Below are 27274 nucleotides of genomic sequence, written 5' to 3'. Positions count from 1 at the left end.
GCGTGGCATATCACATGTCAAACATGGTGGAGGTGATATTATGGTATGGGAACGTATGGCTGCTAGTCAAAGCCTGTCAATGATATTTACTGATGATGTGACTGCTGATAGAAGCAGCTTTAAGTTGTGAAGTGTACTCCAGGGCTCAGCTAAATGCTGCAAAAATGATCACAGTGCAAATGGATAATGACCCAAAGCAAAAGCAACCCAAGAGGCAAACAAATGGGATATTCTTCAAAGGCCAAGTCAGTCACCTGATCTCAACCCAACAGAGCAGCTTTTCAGTTATTTAGTACAAAACTGAATGCAGAAAAACAACTGAAGGTGACTGCAGTCAAGGCCTGGCAGAACACAGCATCTGGTGATGTCCATGGGTTCTAGACTTCAGACAGACTTTGACTGTAAAGGTTTTTCATCCAAATATTAAAAACAAAACCTATATTTATAATTATAGTAGTTTGTCCACTTAATTTTTAGATGGTATTTGACAGTCATGTCCTTAAGAAATCCAGCAAAGGCTAAAGTACACAAGAACTAGAATGAAAATCAAAGGATAGAAACACACAAAAGAACAATGTAAATTATGGATAGCTCCACTCAGAGCCCGAACCTCAGCATTATTAAAGCAGTGTAAGATCATTTTGACAGAGAACAGAAGACAAGACAGCCAACACCCCAAGAATAAGCCTTCAAAACGCCTGGAGAACTATTTGTAGAGACTGCTTAAAGAAATTAGGAGAAAGCTTGCCTAAGAGAGTTCAGGATGTGTTAAAGAATAAAGGTGGTCACACCAGATATTGACTCCTAAACTCCTCAGAATTGGGAAAAATAGTTTTTGGCCGTAAACACAGTATTTCCCATCTTCTAGCAAAAAATTTTTTTTAAGTGGCTCAAGACTTTTGCACAGTAGTGTAGCACAAGCATTAGACACTAAAATTATATTATATTATATTATATTATATTATATTATATTATATTATATTATATTATATTATATTGGGGAATCGTTCAGGTAAGCCTTTCGTTGAACCTGAATGTATATGATGTCACCTACATGCACGTATAGAGCTTGCTTTATCTACCTGCTACATGTTATGGCGGTCCACCTTCATACCTGCCTCCCTTCAGTCGTGACTCTGATTTCCCTTAATGATGTTATCAAGTAAGCGACACACGCACACACACACACACACACACACACGCACACACACACACACACACACACACACACGCTCGTCCAACTCCTCCCTCTCCACATTGCCCTCCCTCAGAATTTTTTTTTTTTTACAAATCTGTTCTCTGTGTTGTGTTCACTTGCATTTGAGCTGCCCTGTAGACAGAGCCCGCTTCTTCTTCTTCTTCTTCCTTTCACTCCCCTGCGGCAACACGCTTTTTTAATTTTCTACTCGCTTCAGATTTATTTTATTTCACCCAGCAAGCGTCCCCCTCCTTTTTTCTCCTTCTCCCTCCCCTAATTCTCTCTCCTCGCTTTAAGGCAATGCTGAGTGCGTTACACCCCGTCTGTGCAGAAAAACAGAAAACAACGATCAAACAAACATTTCAGCCGACGTTACGTTTTTAGGAGGAGACGTCTGAGCCCGGCGGATCACTTGGACAGGTAAGAGAGCGCAGAGCACGCAGAGACTGGCGCAGCCTGACGCATTTGTAATAACTGTGAGTTTCGTATTTAACCCGTGCTGCAGCCATTTAATGTGCCCTGTTTGACTGCAGCCTGTTGCGTGGACACTGAAAGCTGCCTCGGTTATTGCTAAAGGCGTGCGTAAATCGCCGCGTTTTACACCTATGCATTGTAGTAATAACGTTTATAGGTATTTGCACGCTTAAGAGCATGTCTGGTAGAGGAGTGCAATGCGCTGTGTGGAGACAAGTGGTGCAGAGAAAAGCGTTTTAGCTTGTATGGAGAATTATAATTTATTGGACATTTAAAGTCCAATTTTTATTTATTTATTTTTTGTGTTCTCCCCAGAGTGAACTGCACCAAATATTTTAAAAATAATCGGTGTTAAATTACTCCCCGAGTCAGCCTCTCTACAGTAATATCGACTGTAAAGCTATTAAACCCTGCAGGTTTCTATCTATGCTGTCATGCGGCCAGCCTTGTCCTTGTTTGTCCTGTATGAGGTCAGACACTCAAGCCACCATGCGACGCTGTGTTGTCACTACTTCCCTGCCTAAACTGTATGCAGTGCTTGTGTGTGTGCGTGTGCGTGCGTGAGTGTATGTATTGCCATCATATCAGACTCATCTAACAGTGCAGCCTGTCAGGACAAGTTCACACTCCCTCCAGGCTGTGGACTCTGTACCAGTCTAGCTAGTTTTTCTTTACTTAATATAAATACAGATAAACTGACACACACACAGGAGTGCACACAGCTGCATTTCCCACATAACCTGTTTTCATTTTCCCCTCTCTCACAGACACACATTAACAGCCCTCCATCTTTTATGGCACAAATAAAACCATTCACCGACACTGTAGCAGCGATTGCAGAGTCAGGGATGCACAATATTTTTACTGTCTCGGCTGTAAAATAGATAACTTTTATTATCTCGCTGCAAAGATGTGAAACTTCCAATCGAAAGCAGCCACACAAGGAAGTGAACTGAGAGTTTTTCTCTCATTCAAAACTGGTGAAGGGCGTGAAATGGACGAGCTGAGCTGCATGCTTCTGACTAATATGATCGGTGTTGTCCTAAGTGATGAAATAGGTTTGTTGTAAGTTTGCTTGAATGGAAGCTGTGGCGCTTTAATGAGCTGAAGGGATTACTGATACTTAACCTAATTACTCTGCTCCGTCTCTCTCTCTCCTGGCTGCTGGCTTTTGCTCTCATTCTGATTTATGGATTGTTCACTTTTTTTAATCAATCACCTGCTCATTGATGTTGTCCTGGTGTGCACTCCTATAAAAAAAAGCTGTCTGTTTGCTGGGTTGTAACCTGCAGATAAGTGATGTGCTTTCACAGCTTTGGTATTTTGTTTCATAACTACCTGTGTCCTCTAGAAGTAGAAATCACCAGGCTTTGGGGGAATGAGGAAACTCCAGATTAAACAAAAAAACTCCCACAGGAAACTCAGAGATTCTCGTGTGAAACCAAAACATTTTTTCCAGGGTACAGTTTTAAAAATCCCACACGGTCTTCCCCCGGTTGGTTAAAGGCCATTTTTGCTCAATCTAACATTAATATATGATCAGATGTAGGAAGTTCACCCACTCTGCTTTTATTATTCTATTGTTGTTTCTGTCAACACGCAGCATTAACCAGTAACACTCAGCTTTTAACGACTGAAAATAAACACAAACAGCAGAGAAAGGTCAGTTTTAAGCCACTCAAATTGGACCGCTGGGGAAAACACTAAAATGCTCCATTATGCAAAAGAAACACTGGATTGTTTTTTCTGTATCTCCTACATTTTTATTGGTATTAGGCTACCTGCTAGTGTGCCTGTCGAGGTGACAGCCGGCCCACGGGCCAGACATAATGCAGACGTCAGAGCTCCGGTGAAGGTTACGCTGTCGGTGCACCCTGTTTGATGACGGACGCAGTGCGCTGGTGTCAACAGCAGCCAGCGTCAGTCCTCCCCCATCCGTAAGCCACCTACGTGTTGACCCCCACCTGCTGACTCCTTGAGCCCCTCTGCTCGCTGCAGAAACCTGGAGGACAGGCAGCGGTTTAATCACTGTTATAACTAGGGCAGTCTGTATTTATTCACCGTGCTGCATCCCTGTAATCACCTGTTTGTGCTACATCAGCTGAGATTATTTATGTAAAAAAAAAAGTACACTCGTTTGTACAGCTCGACTTTAACTAAGCAGGAATGCAGATCATCAGTTTTCTAATCAGAAAGTAATCGTGGCTCGTCTCTGTAGCCCTGGTTGCGCAGGTGACCCCACACACTGACGACTGTAGTCCTCATTGTAGTGGGCTCATCCTCTACCCCATATCTTATGTAAAAGTCTAAAATGCGCATCCGAAAACATAAATAAAAGTAATTTGTTGCCAGAAAACTAATCAGCAGCTTTTTTTTTGTATTGATCAATATTTTTTAAGCAAAAGTGCAAAATGATGTCAATGTTCTGGTTCCCACTACAGATGATATAGTATTAGATTTCCCCCTTAAGAGTTATCTTAAAAAAGCCCTTAATCATCATGTTGTTTGACTCTTTGTGACCTTGCAGTGGTGTCCACAAACTCACGCAGTCTTATTTGCCACTTATTCTGACGGGCCTTAGCAGACCTGCAGAAGCTTAAACGTGCCTGCTGCTTTTGCAGATTCCCAGCAGAGCTGCTTAGAAGACTTTAGTTTCTCTTTTCACAAGTCTAAAAATGTTGAAGTTGTTTTCCTTTGTTCACCTGCACGCAGTTTCTTTGCTTGCTAACAAGCAAAATAAGTGAATCCAACATTCCCACAATGGTGAAAAAGCCAATGTTGATTATGAATTGACCTATAAAGAATTGCTTGATCCAAATGAACTTTAGTCACAACATGAGTGAAAAGATGAAGACAAAAAGTATCTGGAAATCATTAATTAATCAGAGGATCAAGGAAGTGTATTTTAAGAAAGTTAGTTTCATTAGTTAAAATCAGTTTATCTGTCAACCAGAATTAAGGTAGATTACCTCCAGCTCTTGGTGTGTCAGCATGGCCATAACCTACTTTTTATAAGCATGATATTCATGCTTTAGTCTTTAAACAGCAAGTCATTGTATGTCAACATTGCAAATGGGATTATTTGTCAATGTAATTGTGCATATATACACTTCATTGAGACATTATTATTTTAATATACACATTATAAACCCTTTCCTGGATATATTATGTTTAATCACTGAACAGCACTTTGTTATCTGTGGTGTTTGAGCAGATAATTAACATTAATAAAACTAAAGTATGCAGTATCACACCCACGTTTCCTGATCAGCATTTAGTGTAAGAACCAAATTCTTTCTCTTTCATTTTTTCTTAGTCAACCCTTTCACTCTGTCTGCTTCTTCATTCCGTGCTCACTGGCTTTTTGTTCAACTCGTGTGCCTTGTGGTCTCCTCCTGTCAGATCTATTGTGGTAGGTCGGGTTTTGCAACAAAGCAGCTTAGCAGTAGATGTCAATTCTAAACTGTGTTTAAAAACATATTGAGACTGTTGATATGTCAATGTCTTATTAGCCTGAACTATTTTTAACAGAGATTACAGTTTTTCAGCTGCAGTAGTATGTTAATGAGTCCTGGTTGACCAGTTTACACCGTTTCAAGTGTTTTCATGGTGTTTTAGAGCTATATATGAAGAGGAAAGGTGTGGGTCTGACAAAGAAACCACTTACAGTGCATGCTCATTCCAGTGATCGTGGTGCGTCCTGGATTATCCTCCTCTCCGACTCTAATAATCTGACTATAATACACAAAGTCTCTGTCTGTCTGACTGTGTGTTTGTTTCCTTGTCTGCAAAGTCTTTCTACGCTATCAGGAGTTGGGCAACGAAACTTAGAAAACAGATAAATCTTAGGCCCCTGAAAGCTCTTAGCCAAGGATGGGCAATTGATTTTCCTTAAGGGAACCACATATGAAACTGGCACTGTTGTAGAGGGCCGCATCAATAAGCTTATAAAGAACTAAAATTAACACTGAGCGGAATTAAATTCAAATTATAGGTGTGGCCCTCCACGAGAATCTCAGCTTTGTCATGTGGCCTCTTGGGAAGATGTATTGCCAGCCCCTGTTCTTGGCTATGTCCTATATTATGTCATCATCATGTTGCTTAACAACCTCCTAGCAACAGGCTAAAATGACCTGATATTTGGCATTTACGCGTCAGTAAAACCTCATAGAAATACCCCATCCATTTTATTTCACAATAACGTTTACTATACAAAAGATAAATTGTGCTTAATACCTTATGATGCCATCACATTGCCTAGCAACCACCTTGCAGTGGGATAACGCTTGACCCATTTTTAGCATATACATAACATCTACCAGTCTTATTTATTTATTTATTTTACTTTTTTTTACATAAAGGACATCAGTTTACCAACAGCAACAGGCCAACGGATGCTGAGGTGTGTTGTTGTGATTATAATTTACAGTTCAGCTCATAAATTCAGTGTTTTTCAATTCGATTTTATTTATATAGCAACAATAATCGCCTCAATGCACTTTATATTAAAAGGTAAAGACCCTACAAAATACAGAGAAAACCCCAACAATCAGTTGACCTCCTATGAGTGACGATAGTTGAAAGGAAAAACTCCCTTTTAACAGGAAGAAACATCTGGAAGAACCAAGCTCAGGGAGAGGCGGCCCTCGGCCATGACCGGTTGGGGTGAGGTCAGGAAGACAGGACAAAAGACATGCTGTGGAAGAGAGCCAAAGATTAATAATAACTAATTATTAAATGACAAGAGCTCTATTAACACATAGTCAGTGAAAAAGAAACAGTGCATCATGGGAAACCCCCAGCAGCCTAGACCTATTGCAGTGTAACTAAGGGAGAATTCAAGGTCACCTGATCGGGGTCAGCTGAGGGACTATGTGCTTTATCACAAAGGAAAGTTTTAAGCCTAATCTTAAAAGTAGAGAGGATGTCTCCCAAATCCAAACTGGGAGCTGGTTCCACAAAAGAGGGATCTGAAAGCTGAAGGCTCTGCCTCCCAATCTACTTTTAAGTACTCTAGGAACAAGTAAGCCTGGAGTCTGAGAATGAAAAGCTCTACTGGGGTGATATGGTACTATGAGGTCTTTGAGGTAAAACGGGACCTTGCATGTGATGAGATGGATTTTAAATTCAAAATTTTATTCAATAAAGTCAATAGGAAAGTGTTTACTGAGGACATAGATCAAGTTGGCCAAGCACTTTTTTTCTCATAGGCTTCTACACAACCAGAAGTCTTTTTATAACCAGAGAGGTTGTCCCCTATGGACCATTAAAAATAATGCAGGTTTCGGGCACTTCTTACATTAGCTTCACTTTTCAGACTTGATCCACCTTTTGTCCTCTCTCTAGTATCCATCCATTCATCCAGCTTTCTTATCTAATTCAAGGCTGTGAAGTGGTTGGAGCTTATTACAAGAAAGCTACCCATCACAGGGCAACAAAGAAGTAGCTTAACACTTATTGGAATGAATGCCATGAAATTTCTGCAAAGAAATGTGTGGTTTCTGATGAAGATGAGATTTTAAAATTTCCAACAGTATTAATGAGCAGGTACATGTTTGCTTACTATAGTCCCCTACCATATGTTTTGCCAGGATACTGGGCAGTGGTGCCTAGTAAGTTAACATGCACAGCCGTGCACTAACCTACAGTGTTAAAGTATGTACTAGTTTGTTAGGGTTATATGGGAATTTTGCAGTATTTTGCATGTAGCTCACAGTATTAGCGTGCAAGAAGAGCATCACGCATATCCACTAGGAAAGGAAAGGATTGTCAGTTCATTCAGAGTACTTCTGAATAATTTGATACTCTTAGGTTGCAGTAAAAGTCATCTGTTCTTTTCCATTTAGCTACATTTACATGCTCGGTGATGTAGGAGCAGCTCCCACTTATAAGTAACTAATTAATAAAAGTTACTTTATCACTTGCAAAATGTCAGGTCTGCTAACTCAGGCGCTCACTGGTCTGTTTATGACCATGCTGTAAAAAAACAAACAAACCAACACCCCCAAGTGGCCATGTCACATTTAACCCACTTACACATTATTCCATGGCTTTAATTCTCTGTTTTTAACTGTTTCCTTTGTCTTGCTGTATCCATAAAGGCCTCAATAGAGGCAAGAGGCAAACTGAGGAAAGCAGAGTCCCAGCAGCTTGTATGAGGAAGTAAAAAATTGTTCCTGTGTATATTCAAAGTTGCCCAGTGCAGTGTAAACTAGGCTGGCATTGGAGGAGAGCCAGTTTTTCAATGCAGCTTTCCAAGAATGGTTGTAATGGCAACTGTGCGCCATTTGGTGTCTGGTGTGGAGAGCGCGAGGAGTGTTGCTGAGGAGCATTTTGATGATGTGTGTTGCATATTGCTGAGCTGCATCGTCAGGATGTGCGTAAGCAGAGGCGTTTGACACTGATGTGGACCTGAATGAAGGACAGGCAGAGCTGCAGGAGGAGGAGGTGCTTGCCTTGTGCCCCTGAGAAAAGTTTCTATCGATCTATAGGTAGGCTGAGAGGAGAGAAGAGGCACAGACAAGCAGAGTGGTTAAAGCAAGCAAAGCAATTGCTGTACCTGCTCATCTCTCATTCCTCTTTTTTTGGCTGGGATGTGTCTTTGTTCTTGTGTTTGAAGGTGGGTGTATCAATTCAGTTCCCACCTCCCCCTTATCCCTCCGTCTCCCACTCTGCTGCAGTGTTCTCCTTCTGGGCTGTGTATCTGCATGCTCACACACACACACACACACACACACACACACACTCGTTCCCTCACATTCTAGCCCCCCCCCCGTCGCTTCCTCCGTCTGTGTCTGCCACCGTCAGACGCAGGGACTGATAATATCTGCTCCAACGCCCTGTCCTCCTTCCCCTGTTTTGTTTTTTTATTTTTCACTCCTTCTTTCCTGCATCTCTTCTGTTCTTAATTAATTGGACATGCACTCAGGTTTTAAACAGCATAGTCTTCTTTCTCTTCAATTTACAATTTAAAAAGTCCCCCCCAAAATGCAGTCTGGACCTCCTCTTCCCTTGAGAAGCTGCTAGTTTCTTCTGTGTGCATGTGTCACCTCTCTGATCAGTATCTGTATTCACTTAGTGTCTGGACACGTCACTCTGCTCCTTCAGAGTGAGCAGCACAACAGGCTGCATGCATCATCCTTGCATCATGCTGCAGCAGAGTGCACAGTTTGGATAACTCCTCCACATCTGTGAGAAGACTGAGCTGTCTGGTTTCAGCTCAGGGCTCTTGTACAGCGTGGATATTAGCATGTGGCTCAGCCATGACTGCCATGACTGTGCTTGTACCAGTGAGGAGGGGTGGGGGAATCAGAGAGGAACAAGGACAGGCTGTGTGAAGGGAGGAGCTGAGCTTTAAACTGCTCTGTCATTGGTTAGTCACGTGCCCTGCCTGCCTGTAAGAGTCTGCCTGATTGGCTGCTGCTCTGCATTGAGCACAGCAGCTGCAGTTGTGATGAACTACCCCTTCTCTCTCTGCCCTGGCTCTGCTTTTCCTGTCTCTACCCCTCGCATTAATAACTGTCTGGCACTCATCTGTGTGGACCAGCGTGCCAACCTGTGCCACTTCAAGGACACCTCTATCCGCTGTGTGTTTCTGCGTGAATCATGTCAAGTTAGTCAATTACTTTCTGCTCCATGGAGCTCACCGGAGTTAAAGTGACGTCTCCACTGCCTGCAATCTCCCTCCCTCCATCCTCTCCCTCTCTCTCCCTCTCTTATATCACTTAATCAAGACATACTGTAGCTTGCCCTTTCCTGTTCACCGCTGCCTCCCTCCCTGCTACCCTATTTGTTTGCCCTCGTCTTCTCCTCTTTGGCTGTTTCGCGTCCACCCTCCCTGCCTCGTGATCCTCGTCGCCCTCCGTTTAAGCAAACTCCACACCAGGTTGTAGCTCTACTGTCACGTTCTCTCCTCAACAGGCTGGTGTTTTGTTAACGCTCCTCTGTTTTTGCAATCCACAGCAAGGCAGCAAGCAAGGACATGCAGCAGAGAGGTCAGTGAGGAGGAGGAGGAGGAGGATGACAGCAGAAGAATAGGAAACGGACAAGGAGGGATGAGAAAGAGACTGAAGTAAGAGGAGGAAGTGGAACTCCAAAGTGCCTACTGCGAGGGTACGTCTGCCGAGTCTGCTGGATTACAGCGGGACGGTGTGTCTGGCCTTGAATGGAGGCTGTATTTTATCCTGACAGCCACAGAGTCATCCATCCCACATTGCTGAGCTGCAGTCCCAGCATACCCTGAGCTGAGCAGCCACTTCGTCTCATCATTACAAGGACATCTCCGTGTAAGACTGTCTGTCTTTTTTTTTGTTTTATTTTTGTTTTGTTCTTGTTTTTTGTTTTGCTCTAAAGAAATCTTTAGTTTCCTTGTCAGGCTGCCCAAATATAACTAAAGTAGAACTACAGTGAATGCCCCAGCCTGGCCATGTTGACGTGAATGTAGTGGTGATTTACAGCGGGCTGATACAGGTGAATGCACACACTCGGCGACTCTGCGATCCAAGCGACATGCCAGAGTGATGCCCTCAGATTAGTTTCCTTTTTTTCTTCCTTTTTTTTGAGACAGAGCTGGCCTCTGCTCACAGTCAAGCCCCTCTATATATCTCACTGCAGTGAGACTTCAGCTGCCACTTTTCCCAGGAAGAACTAATAAACATCCCCCAAAATACACCAACCAAAAGGACTTGCTGCCTATTTGCACTGAGGAGAAACCGAAAATATTTTTGCTTCTGTTTCCTCTGTGTTGTGCTGGGGGATTTTTTGTCTTGAATCACCATTAGTCACCCTTGCTCTCATCAGACAGTTTTCCGTCAGTTTGCCCACTGCCGCTGCACAGCGTCTGCGAGCGTCTCTGATGGCTGTCAGCATGACCATGGGACGAGACACCAAATGGCTGACCTTGGAAGTGTGTCGTGAGTTTCAGAGAGGCACCTGCTCGCGGTCTGACGCTGAGTGTAAGTTTGCACATCCCTCACGGAGCTGCCATGTGGAGAACGGCCGAGTCATCGCCTGCTTTGATTCGCTCAAGGTAACTGTGCTACAGACACGCTGCTCTAATACAGCTTGTTTGTTTCCACACATTCATTGTGCTTCATGTCAAGCTAGTCAATGGCTTTTGGCTCTGTGAAGTATTATATAGCTGAATGACATATAAACACATCCTGACGTACACACAAACCAGGATTTTGTGCAGTGTTTCAAATGAGTTTGCTCGTCTTTAGCAGGAAAAACACATCACGTAGCGATACGTTAGGATTTGCGTGGTCCACCCCTTAAACCTATTAAACTATGTCAGTTGGTCATAACTTTACTTAACAATATATTCTAATTTTATCTTTATAGTGTAAATCTCTGTGATTCTGGGCCTGGAAAGTATAGGGATGTGTGTTATTTCAAGTCTTAGTAACATTTTTCTGTAGTTTTTAAAAAAAATTGTATAATGAAGGAAAAGTGTGTTCTTTTCACGTCCCACAATGGCCTTTTTAATTCATGAGAAAAACAGCTGTAAATGACATATTTTATTTTGTCACCATTTAGCTAAGATAAGAACACGTCATTAGCGGTTTACTGCCTGTAAAGAGCGTCTGGCCTCCCCCTAAGGGGAAAATCACCAAGACTGTAATAAAATTCTTTTGAGCTATTTAAGTTGGGAGTTATTTACTTACCAGTAACTGTAAAGTACGTTTTCGTCTATCGAATTGCCGGAAATAACAGCATAGTGCATAAACTTAATGTAAGTGAGGTAACAAAGACTCTTTCCTTTCACTGTTTGTGACAAGTTGTGGCCAAAGGCCTATTTTGAGGTACAAAAAAACCCTGTTCAGGTATATATATATATAAGAAAGAAAATTCAGGCTCACCAAAAGGATTTTGGCCTTTCCCCCAAAAAGGAAAACCACCGAGACTGCGATACAGAATATTTTTAACCAGTTATTCTGAGTGGCAGTTTCATTTACTCAAGACTATAATATATTTTTATTTCACAAATGCCAAAAATATTCTGTTAAGTGAAGTAACACTGGCTCAGTTTCTTATCTATTTGTACTTAACATTAGTTAGTCTCCAAAAGGCCTGGGAAGCCGGGAAAAACCTGTGATAGTGAAACACCCTGTAGTTTAGATAGTCTACTGTATGATAAAGAGGCACTGCTGACAATCATTTCCATACCTGTAATAGATTAGAGCCCAGCTGATACATTCTGCATATCTGTCTGTCTGTCAGCTTCTTGGCTAATGTTGAGCGATTACAGATGTATTAGAGACACCATATTTACCTTTTCCTACATGCTCCATTTTATATGATAACTTTATGATAATTTTTTCCCAAAGAACATAATAGAGAAAATATGCTTGGAGTAATTTAGAAATAGTCTTATTAGTGTTTTCAGCACATGCAGCAGAGTAGCATGAACAGACAGTAGTGCAGTCAGGCGGTGTCTTCACATTGAATTGCTTGTGAAAGATGTGGTAGTTTGTGAAGGATAGATGGTTTTTTAATAAAAAACCCCAGCATTTACACTTTTTATCATAGCTGTGCAATTTTATACCTGTGTATTTATAAAATATCATTCAGTATTAATATCAGAATTGTTTTAATTAATAGAAATTGTCATCAGCTGCAAAACTATAATCTTGCACTAGTGATTTCCTCTGTGGCTCAGATGTCAGGGTTAATATATCTTAATATAGTTGCAATTCTTGCTTTAATATCAAAAAACAAAAAACAGTTTGTGTGTTATTGGATTTTTGGTTTTTTTACTTGGATACTTTTTTGGCTTTTCTTGAACTAATATCAAAGTTTAAAGTAGCAAGAGCTGAATTTTTTCGTATAATGTGGCGTTATACCTCTTTCATTCAATTTTAGGTGTAGCCTGTGATTTTCACAATAAAAGCTCTGTTATGTCTGGTGACATTTGATAGTAGCTTTATATTTTAAACTGAAAATCACAAAGTAAAGGTTTTTTTTTAAATTATTATTTCTGATTATGAATTACTATGTATCATTTGGCTGCCTCAAATATCACCCCCCAAATAGGCACATTAGCTAATTAGCCGTTTTACTGTCTCCATGTAAAATACTGTCTTTTTTTAAAAAAAAACTTATAGTTTAATGTTACCATATTGATTCAGAGGTGAAAAAACATGTGTCTGGTTACTGTCTGGGTCATAAACCTTTCAGCCAGATTTTTTTTGGCCATGGTATAACTGGTATAACCAGGCATGAGTCTTAATAACTAAATACAGATTCTGTCTTTATTTGTAGCTAGATAAACCAGGGAATGACATCTGGTTTTCCAGATATTTATTGTTTCCGCTCGGACGAGGCATAATTTCTCGTAAAGCGGCTCAGCTGATGCTCTCTGTTCCTCCACCACCTCTGATGTGGGCTAGTCGGTTGTACTGCTCCAGCATCTCTGCCGCTGCTTTCCTCACCCCCTCTCGCTCCTCTACCACAGAATCACAACACTAGCGCTGCTCGCACGCTGTGTAAAAACAGTCTGAAACGTGGTGCATTTTAGAGGAGTTACATCTCTCAATGGCCAATTATGCTAAAATCCAGAATACACTGTTGCTCCACTCGTGCGCGTGCATTCGTGTTGATCTATGCATGTTTGTCCACCAGCTTTGCCTCAGTGAAAAAGTGAGACTCGGACAAGGGGCTTTCTGTCTGAGTGCAGCTGCTGTCTCCTCGTTTATTGAGTTAGAATTTATTATTCAGCCATTTTTCTGTGTTATGTCCTCCAGAGAAGGGGGGAGTTGGAGAGGAGAGAGAGCGAAAGAGAGAGGGGGCCTAGCAACAGCACAGGAGTGCATACCCATTGGATAGTTTGATCTTCCTGAGTGGCACGGCTGTTTTTAGCACCGAGCAACAGCCTGGCCCTGTACTGGTCTCACTGACAGGAAGAAGAGGCTGTTTGAAGCTCCAGGGTCACGTTGATAGTCTGAGAGAGAGCTGAAGCTGGTGACGAAGGTCAGATCAGATGGTTTTAACATGCAGTGCCGCCACAGAGTGTGAAACCATCTTTTCTATGCCAGTGTTTCTGTCTTCATTGTTGTTCGGGATTGTGCTCAGCTGACAGTTGTTGCTTTCAGTCGACTGACTAGAAAAAACAAGGAAGCGTCACGCACTGTCCCAGGCAGAGCCACTCTACAGCATCGCTCCTTCCTCCTGCTCCCCGCCCACCCCTCCCTCCTTTGTTAATTTCATTTCTAATGGCTTCCCTCCTCATCATCCCTCCCATATCTGGCATCTCCATGCCGGCCCAAGCCGACCGCTGTCATTCTCTGTTGCTCCTCCATTAGCTCTGTCTGGTTGGTCTGAACCCACCGCCTAGTTCTTTTTACCTTGTTAACTGAAGTGCTGCTGTCATCTCAAATGATTAATGTAGGCACTGCATCTACCCACCATGCTACTTTTCAACCTAAAGATGATTCAATAGCAGTGTCACCTTTGAATGACATCATCGAAGGACTGCAGCTAACAACATTTTATGCGATTTAGATTTAGGAACTAATCTTTGTGGTCAACTAACCTAATGTGAAGCGCATGAAAATCTCCAAGTTTAAAAGCCAAATTCTTCTTTGAAATCGATTTTTTTTGTCCAAAAAAACCAACAATACCCCAAAATATTTGGGTGCTGCTAACACCCTTTTTATGTGTCTGAGCCAAGGTTCATGGTTCAATCAGACCCAATATAAAAGATGGACATTACCTCCTGATCTGAAAAGCAAAGCCAGTAAGGAAATTTCTTAAACTGACATTAAACTTTTTGACGGCCACCAGGTGGCCATATATATGGTTGAACAGTTCTGGGAAAATGGCCTTATTTCCCGAGGATTTCATGGGCTCAGCCACTCATTTCAGGCCACACTGAATAAAATATTTCATTTCATTTTGTAAATTTTGGTCATTCTAAATTTCACAAAGGAGGATTATCCAGGTATCCTAATCAGTTAATAAGTTGTCAATCACGAGTGTGGTTTCACTTCACTGTTATGAATTTGGATTGTAGGACTGGTGAGGACTGAGGCAGGATAACAGGAGGCAGACCAAAAGCCATTTGTTTAAGCTGATATACCAAAATCGAAATCAATGGTGAATACGCAGGAAAATTAAGAGTCACCAGGACATAGACTAAGGAGAAGGACCGGACTATTTATATACATGAGATAATAAGGGAAGTACACAACTCATAAACAAAGTAGCAAAGTCAAAAAGTCATGCAGGAGTACACAATGGTGACTGCAAAGGAAGATCAACAGACAGCAAGACAAAGACTAAAGTAAAGGATTGGACTATTCATACACTTGAGGTAACAAGAGAGCTGAATGAAAGAGGGTAACAACACAAGAGTGATCACACAGGTGAAGACAATCAACGACAATGGGTCAGGAGGGGAAGTTAAACTAAAAGTTTAACACAGGAAAGAGATGATCACCAAAGTAAAACAGAAAATGAATAACAGCGAAACAGGGAAATGCCAACACTGAAACACCGAGGGGACTAATAAAATATCATAAATACAAACTACAAAACTAGAATTAAAATATCACCAGAAGTGTTTCCTTACAATCCGAAGGAATGACTGAAAATTAAAGTTTAGCAATAAACAAAATAAAGAATGAAAAAACCCTGGAATGATCAAACTGAGAGTACCTCCAAAAACAAACAAGGATCCTAAACTTAAAAATTACTCAAAACCCTGAGACCAGCTGAAAAGACCGGCCCGGGGGGTAACGACATTCGTGGTAGATATGTCCAGCTGTTTCTATTCTTTCATTTGCATGATGTTAGTGAGAACTTACACAACAAAGTAAGTAAAAACGTAAGACCAGGCCCTCATCGCATCAATGTTACCAAATACCACTGTGAATGCTACACTGATATTCTAAACAGTTGGATTTGCCAACATAATCTAATAACGATGTCATAGTTATATCAGTAAAATGCATAGTATTTATGTTTGATATTAATGCAGAAAAGTCTCCATGTACTCTGGTTATTCTGCAGTTACAGAGCAGTATTATTGCAGTCTTACCAGACTCAGCAAGAAACGCAATGTTGGCATTACATATGTGTTTGTATCACTGCGATATCCCTAATATTGTTATGTTGGGCCACATGAGGGACAGCTCCTCCTATCTGGTGTTCTAACCTGCTTTATGAAGAGCAGCCAATCAGAAGATGGATTATGTTGAACTGGCAACCAATGCAAAGGCCACTCTAGCTGAGTCCAAGAATAAAAAAAGTGGTGGAAATGAGCGTAACAGGTTGTCTTTAACTGAAAGAAAGCACCAGTTGTGTTTCATGTTAATATTGTTTACAGTGCAGTTCTGTCATTGTGTGCCACAGAGTAGAGCTGCGCTGTGATCTTTTTTTTATCGACGTACTAGCTCTCTCTTCTCTCTGCGCATCAGCAGCACACTACTGTACAAACAGGGACTTTCTCTGTGTTGTGTAGTGTGTTGCCATGGCTACCAAAAGGAGATTCCTGACCTAGTACTCTCCTCAGCACCGCTATTCATTGGCCTCTTTCTCTAACCCAGATGTCACAGCTTTCATAAAGGTTTTGTATCAAAGTTTTCTTTATTTCTTTGTGTTTCTGTCTGGATCGTGCAATGCATAACGTCAATGCACCATTAGATTCATTAATAGATACTTTTCTTTCCCTCTCAGTTGGAGCAGGCATGCTGTGCTCATGGGACTCTCTCTTCATTACAGTCTCATCCCTAAACACACAGCTCGCTGACGCAAAGCTTGCTCCGGTGTAGGCGAGAGTGTTTTTATATGCCTGTGTACCATCATGACCGGTTTTCAGGTGGCTGCGTTGCTGTGTGCTCTCGTGCTTTTTTGTCTGCTGTGTGAGGTTGTGTGAGTGGATGCTGGTGAAGAGACACTGCGGCTTCCCCCTATTTTTATAGAGTTATCCTGCTGCTAACACCCTTTTTATGTGCCCTCATCTCAGCATGTTATCCATCACAATCAGAGCCTCTGCACCATGACGTCAGCTTGTCTTCAGATTGTATTATTGTCCTCTGCTTTAGTGCTCTTGGTTTGCTCGTGATCACCTAATGCGAGGGACTTTCTGTGGGTGTGGTTTGATGACAGAGCATGTTGCCGAGGCTCAGCGGAGGTAGTTTAGCGGGTTAACGACTCATCTGCAGGAGCAGACAGATGCTGTCAGCCCAGGGGTTTAATGAAGACTGCAGTTTCTCCTCTGAGTGTGCGTTGACCTGCAGTGTTCCTGCAGCACCATCTTCACCTTCCCCACAGTCTGCCAGGGAGCAAGGACACTGCTTTAACGGCATTCTGGGACAAATTGATTGCTTTTAGATAAATGGATCCAAATCTGATTTAGAGTTTGTCAAAAAGCCAGAAATGACAAGTAAAAAGGAGCATGAAGAATGACTTCTGATCAAAACGGGTTTTGGCCACAGCTGCTGATGCAGGATAAGATTCGCTGGTAATTTATGACTTTAATTTTTCCCAGTTTTCTGAGATGATAAATTCAAAATATCCACGTATTGTGCAGTAATGAGATTATCCTCAGTTGCATCTGTAAATCCATGGCATTGATTACAGAGTGTAGCTAGAACCAGCTGAGTTGTAGTCTCATTAGATGATCAGATTTTTAAAAAAAAGAACTGGAGCTGGCATTTCGGTGTCCTGCGATGTTTATCCAATTTAATAATCTTTTAATTTCTATTCCATGATAATGCAGAGCTGTGTGATATTTGGAAATGTTTGTTTTAATATAAAGCCCCTGAAATTTTCATTTCTGTTGATTAGAAATGGCACATTAAAGAAGAAAAGTTGTGAAAATATCCAATCACACTCTGAAAATTATGGATAAAAAGCCAGTTGTGACATCATTGTAGTATTGTAAAGAAATGAATTGAGTTTCATTCATTTATGTTTCCTTAATGACTGACTTCAAAGATTCTTTCTAGAGGCATCACAAGCAATACCACATTGCGCATCTAAATTTGGACAATTAGCATAAAAGATTATAATGTGTGAAGCACATTTACAGATATATAATGTTTAACATAAAGGTCAAGAGTGGATTAGTGGTAAATCAGAGCTGTAGTCATTTTAAATAACTATATTATAATTTTATAATTATTAATACTTTTGGAAATTATATTAATTCTTTGTTTTTCTACACTATATTTTACACTATGTATTTATAGTTTATTGTGGTTTTATATATGTTGATTTATGTTATGAATGTTGTAAAATGTGAATGTAAAAGCCCAACAAGGGACAAGGGTCGTGAATTAGCAACAGTTATAAACCCATCGTGCAGCACATTGGTTTCATGTGCTGTAGTGGAACTACGTTAAACTGCATTTTAATTAAATAAATAGAATTAGAATTAACCCAATATAAAGCCTTTTTAAGTTTACTTAAAGCTAAATCAACTTAGATGAAGAAGATCAATCAAAGTGCTTGTCAGATTTTAGATCATTCAGATCAGCTTATCAATTGTAAATGCTTGTTTTAAAGCAATGCATTATTTGACTTATTTACTCCTTATACAAAGCAATCTGTTAAAGTACCACTGCAGCAGTTTCAGTGAAAACCAGTGCAAAGAGTACTGGATGGTGATTCTGCACAGGAAAACAGGCTGCTTTTTCTTTATGTGCTGGCTGATCTTTGCTTTTGTAACCTACACTGCTTCTGGTGATGGCACAGGCTTGGCAAAAGCAACCCTCCCGGTAACAGTTTCTGTCCCTGGTAGGTTTGTGCCTTTTCAGGTGCTGTGGTCAGGTGTACTTGGTTTAAATCTATACACAGTGTTCTTTTTGACTGGCAGTTCGTGGTTGATTTACAATAACATGGTTCACAACATCGCTGGAAACATTGTTACCTTGAAAGAATTTTTTCATTTCTCTCACTTTAAAAATGGTATTTTCACTTCCCTTTGTTCTTATTACTAAAAGACTGATATAAAACAACTCTCTCTTCTCTACAGACCTACATTGCTAGAAACCCCAACGTGAACGTCCAGGTGACGTTCAATAAACTCACCCAGCAAATTTTGCAGCTATTTTCTTAACCAAGGCTAGAATTCAAGAATAGGAAATCAGTTACAAATAAAGATGCTTATTACATAAGCTCACGTACTGATGGATGTATCTCTGTGTTCAGTAGATTATCGTATCTATGATTTTTCTTTTTTTAAACATTTTTTTAATATATTATTAGAAAGAAAAGAAAAATCACAAACAGAAATTAATAATTAGTAAGGACTGGTTCCCAACTTTACTTTATAAATCTAGTCTGCATATATGAATTATAGGCCTATGTACAGTTAACTCATAGTTGAAATGCTTCTTGAAGATATCATGATTCTTTGCAGACCAGCTTTTTTTTGGCTGATGCTGTTCTGTATCAATTCATCTGTTATATCAAAGCCACTTTCGGCTGCTTCCTTGTCACAAGAGCTCACCACAGCAGGTAGCTCCACATGTTTGATTTGGCAGATTTTTACGCCGGATACCCTTCCTGGCACAACCCCCGGGGGACTCATATCTCCTTCCCTCTGTTATGTCAAAATGTACAAATTTGGCTTGTGAGTTTATTTTTTCCAGTAATGACTGCTTTTGCTTTTTCACTCATGCACTGCAATGTTTTTCCCTTATTTCAGAAAATAGGTTATTTTATTTTATTTTTGAGCTGATATCTTCCCGATGGAGATACTGACTCTATCATAGAGGACGGTGAGAGTTAAGCATGTGTTATCAGCCTCCAGCTTTATCGCTTGTCACTTTAGTTTATTTTTCTGCTGTGGAAAAATCCAAAGCTGGCTCAAATACAACACCTGTCGTTTCACATTGCCTCAAAAAATGACTTAATGACAAAATGAAATGATTATATCCTGAGAAATTAAAAAAAAAACCACCTTTGAATATTCGTCAGAACTCTTTTACAAAGCAGTTGCATTTTTCTCATGAATTATGCAGCAGAAGCTCTTCTGGGGCTTCATTAGTACTTCATTCACCAAAATTTATAAGGCATAGTCATTAGGACTCCTCTGAAAGCACACTAGATCCTTGATGTTTAGTGTAACAAATTACACTTGATTATATGGATGACTCCTCTGCTAAACTTGAATCGGTTGCTCTGATAAGAGGTGATTTTTATTTATTTAATTATTTTTTGAGTGAGAGTGAGTTTTTGTTGCCTGCTTAAAGCTTCTATGCTCATCCTTCCTGTCTCCGCTCTCCTCTTCAGGGGCGTTGCACACGCGAGAACTGCAAATACCTGCACCCACCTCCGCACCTGAAAACCCAGCTGGAAATCAATGGGAGGAACAACCTGATCCAGCAGAAGGCCGCGGCAGCCATGTTGGCTCAGCAGATGCAGTTCATGCTGCCTGGAACACAACTGCAGCCCATAGTGAGCAGCCCATCCTAAACTATGACTCTACAGTAATGCAGTCAACAAAACACCGTGCCGTGTGCAAGATGTGCGCTAAACAGACAACAAGGAGTAGAATAATATTTCACTCTATCAATGCTGGTTATTTCTGTCCTCTTACATACATGAAAGAGGGAATAAAAAGAGCCTTTTTGTTTTTAAAAAGTGTTTGAAAGCCAAAGTTTCTTACTGTACAAGGAAAAATTTGCAGAATCTCAAGTGACATTGAAAGTCTTTTATGTATTCTGCCTGCTCAGCTTTTTTTTCATGCTTGTAGAAGTTGTTTAGGCAGCTGCATTGTTCTTATTCCTGTAAAAAGCAGTGCTGGCAGTCAAGCACTTCAAGCCTCCTATTGAAAGCTCTGCCATAAATTGTCTCTTTCTTGTTCTCTTTCTTTCAGACAACATTCCCAGTGACACCCTCTCTGGCAACGAGTCCCAGCATGGCATTCAGTCCATATCTGAGCCACATGGGCCCAGCGATGGGTTTGATGCCTGAGCTGCTGCCCAGCACTCCCCTGCTCGTCCCCGGGAGTCCTACCGGTCTGGCAGCCATGGGAAATGGCACCTCCGCACAAAAACATGTGCGCACAGACAAGCTGGAGGTATGCAGCCAGCGTGCAGTTGTTGTGTTTCTATGTTTTGTGGAAAAACGCTGAAAGGTGATTGTTGATCGGTGCTCCCACCTGCCCCGCCAGGTTTGCAGAGAATTCCAGCGCGGGAACTGCACGCGAGGTGAGAACGACTGCCGCTACGCTCACCCCCTGGAGGCGGGCATGGTGGACTGCAACGAGAACTCGGTCATTGTCTGCATGGACTATATTAAAGGCCGCTGCAGCCGAGACAAGTGCAAGTACTTCCACCCTCCAGCTCACCTGCAGGCCAGAATCAAGGCTGCACAGCACCAAGCCGGTCAAAACACCCCGTCCTCAGGCTTGGTGAGTCGTCCTCGACACTGTGTCTCTGTACTTTTTAACAAAAATAAGCATTAAAATATTCTCATGTTTTTCAGAAGAAAAACATGCGTGTAAGCCAACTGTAAAGCAAGCCAACCTCTGCCATACAGCTAAATCCATAATTTGTTGGACACGGATACAGTTTTTGTTTTGTTGCTCTGTTTAATTAATAGCACTGCTGGGTTGAATCAAGATGTAATTGAAGTTTGGACTTTCAGCTTTCATTTCTAGGGGTTTTACAAAAAAATTGCATCAGCTCTTTGAGAATTACAGTTTTCAGCTTTGCCACCTCCATGCTGGCCTCCTGTCTTTTTGTCAGTGCCATCGTCTCCAAACCAAAGATCATATCCGGTCTCACTATCATCTCGTAAACCTCCCTTTTCACTGTTGCTGCCACAAATCACCCTGACACTCATCTCCACCCACTCCACTCTGCCTGCACTCTCTTCTTCACATCTTTTGTTTGCTGCTTGGGATGGTTGACCCCAGGTATTTAAACTCATCCACATTCACTACCTCTGCTCCTGGCAGCTTTATCTATTCCCCCCACAAAATAAAACTTCTAGAACTTTGCAGACTTTTTTGGGCCTTTTTGTTCTTTAGTGTAACCAGTGGTTTGCATTCTCTCAAGTTCATGACTTTGTTAAATGTTGGGAAGCTATTTTTCTTAATCGTGGAAATCGTTCTGTTATCATTTGGTGTTGCTGAGCTGGCCACTGTATTCCTTCTTTTTAAGAATGGGTCAGGTTGTTGATTTTTCCAGTTTTTTTCTACGTCTCTTTGGGTCTTATATTTAAAATTAAAGTGAAGTTTTTTATGAAGTAACAAGGAAACAGGCCTCACCTGCTGATGACTGGGCTGGATTGGTACCAATCTGTTGTGGTCGAGAGAACTGAGCATAAAAACGTAGCTGTGGATTTACCGGTCTGTCTATGTTCCTGCACTCACCTGTGGTCACCTATGGTCACGAGCTCTGGGTAGGGACTAGACGAATGAGGTCAGAGATACAAGTGTCGGAAATGAGTTTCCTTTTGAAGGATGACTGGGCTCTCCTTTAGAGATAAGATAAAGAGCTGAGTCATTCAAGATGATCTCAGAGTAGAAGTGTTGCTCCTCCACCTCGAAAGGAGTCAGTTGAGGAGGTTTGGGTATCTGACTAGGATACCTCCTTTTGAATGATTTAATGTCCTACCAGAAGGAGGCCCGGGGCAGACCGAGGACCCGCTGGAGATATTACATATCTCGGCTGGCTTGGGAAAGACTTAGTGTCCCCCTGGATGAGCTGGAAGTGTTGCCTAGGGTAATGGAAGTCCAGGTTTGTCTGTTTAGACTCCTACCCCCGTGACGTGAACCCAGATAAGCAGTATAAAATGGATGGATGGTATCTGATCTTCAATCACATCTCGATTGTTTGATTTAAAATCGACTGTAGTTGTTTATACAAAACTACAAATTATGGACCCAACTGTATCTGCTGTTTAACAGCATTTCACAAAATAGTTTGTTATTCTATGTTATTCTCTTGATTTGTGTTCCTGAAGCTACAATTTTCAGTTTATCAGGTTCTTGAAGATTATTTGAGTACAACAGTTGCTGCTTCTTCTAAAGCTTCCCTGCCAAAGATTCTTGACAGCATATGTGCTCCACACACAAAACACTTATCACTGAAATTAGTGTCCAAGTTGCAGTAAAAAACAGGACAATTCATGTCACGTCAAGTCCAGGCTGTATTACCAGCAGCAGATTTTCCTTTCCAGTGCTATATTGTTCAATGATACAATGTAAGATCATAATATCCTGCTTCAGATAGGATGATCTGGTCTAAACGGTTTGTTTTTTAGCACATTGACTGCTTCTATCATATCGTTCACTATTTTGAGTGAAGCTGCCTGTAATGACTAATGCCATCGATGTGAGTAATCTATAGTTACTGAAAGAAGATACAAATCATTAAAGTGAAAGAACTTAGAAAGATCATTTCTAGGTAATTTGGTTTTGGTTTTAGCTTGTAACATTGTTTTAACTTCAGTAAAGAAGGGGATTGCTGCTGTGTTACTTCTGTAGATCAGGTGGGGTCATTCAAACATACTCCTGCTTCAGCCACATCCCACATTAATGGCCTGTGTGTTAAGGTTTTATACCTATATATCCTGGTTATCTTCCATAGCATTTTGATGGTTCAGCACCGGCCCCATTAGAAGATGAAATGATAGAAGCCCCATTTTGCTCTTGGCCTGACCTCTGGGCTGTCCTTACATCACTTCAGTTAATCTTAGATACTGCAGTGCCCTCTTGTGGTGGTAAAAAGCATCCATGTAATCTTAATGGTAAAGTTTATATTCACCCTGAGATGACACCAGATTAATCTACTTTTGTTTTTTTTGTTCCAGGGAGAGTGTTTTCTGTACACCCATCACTACCTGTGTTGAAAGATAACCACTGCTTTCATTCATATCCTTCTCTTCATGGCCAGGGTCTGCCCCCGGGGGCCATGCAGCCGCTACCAAAGAGGCCTGTCTTAGAGAAGAGCAACGGAGCTGCTGCCACCGTCTTCAATCCCAGCATGTTCCACTACCAGCAAGCCCTGGCTAACATGCAGCTCCAGCAACCAGCCTTTATCCCCACTGGTGAGTCTCTGGAAACCTTAGCAACACCAGTAGGAGGTCCCTTGAATTCATACACCCTCAAACCTTGAATCCAAGAAGTGGCCTGTGCACACAAACACAAAGGTGGAGAACTGTAGGACGAAGAAGTTGCTGTGTCTGTTCAGGGCTTCTGTGCTGTGTGACGCTTCTCTTCTGTTCCACTGTCTGTTGTGTTGCTTGATTCGGATTCACTCTTGCTTGGCTTGTGATGAGGCCATAGAGTCAGAGGACACAGCTTAAAGAGACAAACACATTAAAGGCCTAAACCACAAAGCCGGATTAGGTTTTTAGCAAGGTTCAGGTTTAACTTAGAGTTTTGAGTCACAAAGGTGGTTCATTAGTCACTATGGCAGCTAAAGCTGCAAACCTAACCTGCACGTAGGAAACAACCGCCTAGTCACTAACCAATTCTCAGGAAAATGCCATCATCAGTCCTGGAAAAACAGGTGGACCTTAATATCCAGGTAGGAGAAGGTCGTGCTTTAGAGAAATATAGATCCTTAAGAGCAACGTTAATGCTCATTTTTATCTAGCAAGCAGTTTTAAAGCCATTTTATTTATTTTCATTTGTTCTGCAAGGCTTAAAATCATGTCTGATCCTAAACTTAATACTCGTTATTACTGACTGTTCATAAAATCTGCACACCTACTGGTTTCAATTCAGTTTTTTAATTGTTCTGTCCTTGCTCTCAGACGGTTTTACACAGCCGGGGCTGCAGCTCAAAGAATAAGGTTACAAGTGTCTTGTGCAGATTTCTGAATATGTCAGATCCTATTGAGCCTTAATGATTGAGCTTTGATAATGACAAGTCAGTTAACCTAAACATTTTCTATTGTAGCATTTTTTCCAGTCTTTTGTAGCTTTGTCTTCCTTTGTAAAATCAGCTGTTCTGCTGCCATGTTTGTGATTGGTCAGATGCTGCCAACACCACCTCTTTCATGTAAACCGGCTCCAAGATAGATTGAGGACACCCCGGGTTTACTGGTGGAGTTGATAATCACCTTCAGCTTGACTGCTGATTGTTACGTTCTCCAGGAAGTCTGGAGGGAATGCGGGGAAGTAAAAATAAAAGTGTCTGCACCAAGGAAGCAAATTTGGCACTAAAATAAAGGTTTTTAATTACAATTAAACTGAGACGACAAAGCTACTATCACCAACTAAACAGGGAAGCATAGCAAAACCTAGACGTTTGACCAATAGGATAGTACATGTGCACATACACACTTGGCATGCAGTTTTTATTCCTCGATACTTGAATGCCATTTTCTTCACTACAGCATTTAGAGATTTGAGGTGTTTGCACTTTTACTTTACCAGCAGCTTGCATCAGTGTGTTTTTGTGTGCCGGTACACATTGTGCACTAACTCCATGCTGCTTGCTTGTGCTACCTGCTCTAACCTGAACCTGTGGGCACACCTTTGTCTGCTCTCTCGTCTTAACTTTCGCTGTCATCTGTTTCTTGTTTTATGTACGTGTTTGTACAAAATGTGACCAGCCGTAGGATTGGTGTGTTAATCAGAGGCCTGCACGACCATACAGGTGACCATGTTTCGCCCAGTTAACTATAAATTGTGTAGTTCGTACATGTGCAGTAGAATTGATTAGCAGGGATTCAAGTTCACGCTTCTTGTGTTTTATGTGAAACGGTTTTCCTTTAGGGGAATGAAATTTCAAAAGCAGACAGACCTAAACCTGGAAGTGTTACATGGACGATGACTTTCTATTTGCAGCATAGTTCATGGACTATGCGTTATTTAATCAAAACCAAACTACTGGATGACCTGACAATGAGAACCGACTATTCTCCGTTGCTGAAGTCGAACACTGATTTTCTCCATCCAGTTTAACAAACAAGTCTTAAGTGCAAGTGTTTAATCATTTAAGCATTTGGATTTACATGAACTGTGCCAGCTCCGGTAGCTCAGACTGCTGGGAAAGCAGGGAGTGGAAAAAAACCTCATCAGCTTCCTGTCAGTGTCTGTACTCACAGATTAAGGGACCTCCTTTTTTTGCTCACCACACAAGGACCCCACCTGCACCACCCTCCTTAGAGCTTCCAGAAGCTCACTTCAGGGCTGAAGTGAAGTGCCAGCTGGTTTAGAGGAAGGTTTTACAGATTTTCTTTTAAATGCACGAAACAAATGTTCACTAAACTGATGTCAGAAATATCAGAATATTGTAGTTTAACCATGGAGGATTAGACTATGTCTGAGGTCAATGCTGTTCAGGATTACATAACCGTGGAACAGCAGCAGACTGATGCAGGGTTTCTATTCAGATAGTTTAGGGATACCAACAGTGATGAGAAGCACAGATACACGATTCACTCGGTCAGTCCATCTGAACTAAAAATCTGGTAGATTAGAATCACAAAAAGTTGCAGAAGATGTTTAGTCATGCATACGTCTGCGTGTGTGTGTTTCCTAACTTCAGTTCCACCTTTATTACATTTCCCAGTGCTACATACTGATATTAGGACGTAAATTTAATACATTTGGAGAATAATTTTGACATAAAAGAAAAAAAGAAGCAAAATATTTTCATGTGTCTTTGCTGTTATAAATTGCAGTAAAATACTTTTTCAGGATGGTCCGAGTCCCTCTCTGGTTTTGTTTTTGGGGATTTCTTTTGCTGAATTTTGTCCACTTTAGTTTCCAGCCTAAAGCAGACTGCATTTCTATAACAGTGGGAAACTTTGTTTGTGCTTTTGCTTACCTCACTTGAAAATATAAAAAAAAAAAATTAAGCAGAAGAGGTAGTCTCACTTTAGTGCAATATATGGGTCAATACATGGGTATGGTTGCATGAAAAATTAATCAGAGCCTTCCACACGATCCCCTCAGAATGAGCTGGGGGTTTTTTCTTTACATGCAGTAAAGATATCGAGATTTTGGTTTGGATATCAGATCGATTTGATGCCCTTTTTAACAATCCTTAAATGTCCTAAAAATGTTGGAGTGCCAAGCTCAGGGAAGCATGGGGAAATGGAATGAATTAAAAAGGGTCATATTTCAACCTGCACAGCATAGATCTTTAATGGCTTTAAAAAACAAGAATTTGTTGCACAAGTTTGAATTTATTGGGGATTTGCTCTAATCCACACAGGTAAACAGACACTCTCAGTTATATACACATAACAAACCCGCTGATATTTTGGTTAAATATTCCTTAACAGATTCCACCTCAACCAAATGCTTTTAGCAGTCATCAACAAGCAGGTGTAGCTCTGTGTTGGGCAATCCAGTGAGTGAGCAAAGAGAAGCTACCAGCCCAAAATGACCACAATGATGAGTGTATGAAAACTTCTGACTACTACATTTCTCACAATGCAACCAAAAAAACATAATTTCATTATATCCTTCCTACTTGCTAAATGTACAAATAGAACATAAAAGCAATAACAGTGTTTGGTGTCCCTACTCTTCATGTATGACGACATTAATCCCAGTGTATACATCCTCACAGTCCTCAGTCGAGCTATAATTAAGAAGCTGGGGTGAAAACACCAGTTTGAGTGTCACAGTGCCGATCTATTGTATAATGAATCCACAAGTGGATGTTGTCACTGTCCTGC

The 27274-nt window shown here is 41.1% G+C and overlaps 1 protein-coding gene across 7 annotated transcripts in view; it reads left to right on the top strand.

Moving 5' to 3' along the window:
* Window positions 1-1307: 1307 nt before the first annotated feature.
* mbnl3 (muscleblind-like splicing regulator 3) overlaps window positions 1308-27274 on the top strand; it is a 36208-nt gene continuing 10241 nt past the window's right edge. For 3 of the 7 annotated variants that reach the window (XM_086303204.1, XM_086303215.1, XM_086303225.1), the window contains exons 1-6: window positions 1308-1618; window positions 9635-10700; window positions 19913-20077; window positions 20499-20702; window positions 20796-21035; window positions 23527-23680. In XM_086303204.1, the coding sequence (XP_086159330.1) occupies window positions 10527-10700; window positions 19913-20077; window positions 20499-20702; window positions 20796-21035; window positions 23527-23680 (937 nt within the window). In that variant the 5' untranslated portion in view covers window positions 1308-1618; window positions 9635-10526. Of the gene's footprint in view, window positions 1619-9182; window positions 9285-9359; window positions 9558-9634; window positions 10701-19912; window positions 20078-20498; window positions 20703-20795; window positions 21036-23526; window positions 23681-27274 lie in introns of those variants that run through there. The other 4 variants (XM_086303186.1, XM_086303195.1, XM_086303175.1 and 1 more) reach the window with 4 other exon arrangements.

The sequence above is a fragment of the Aulonocara sp. 'chitande type north' Nkhata Bay genome, linkage group LG2, assembly GCF_057382095.1.
Source record: "Aulonocara sp. 'chitande type north' Nkhata Bay isolate Kocher_YH1m ecotype deep benthic linkage group LG2, A_spYH_male_GT1.1, whole genome shotgun sequence".
Lineage (NCBI taxonomy): Eukaryota > Metazoa > Chordata > Actinopteri > Cichliformes > Cichlidae > Aulonocara > Aulonocara sp. 'chitande type north' Nkhata Bay.
This window is presented reverse-complemented; position numbering and strand designations above follow the sequence as displayed.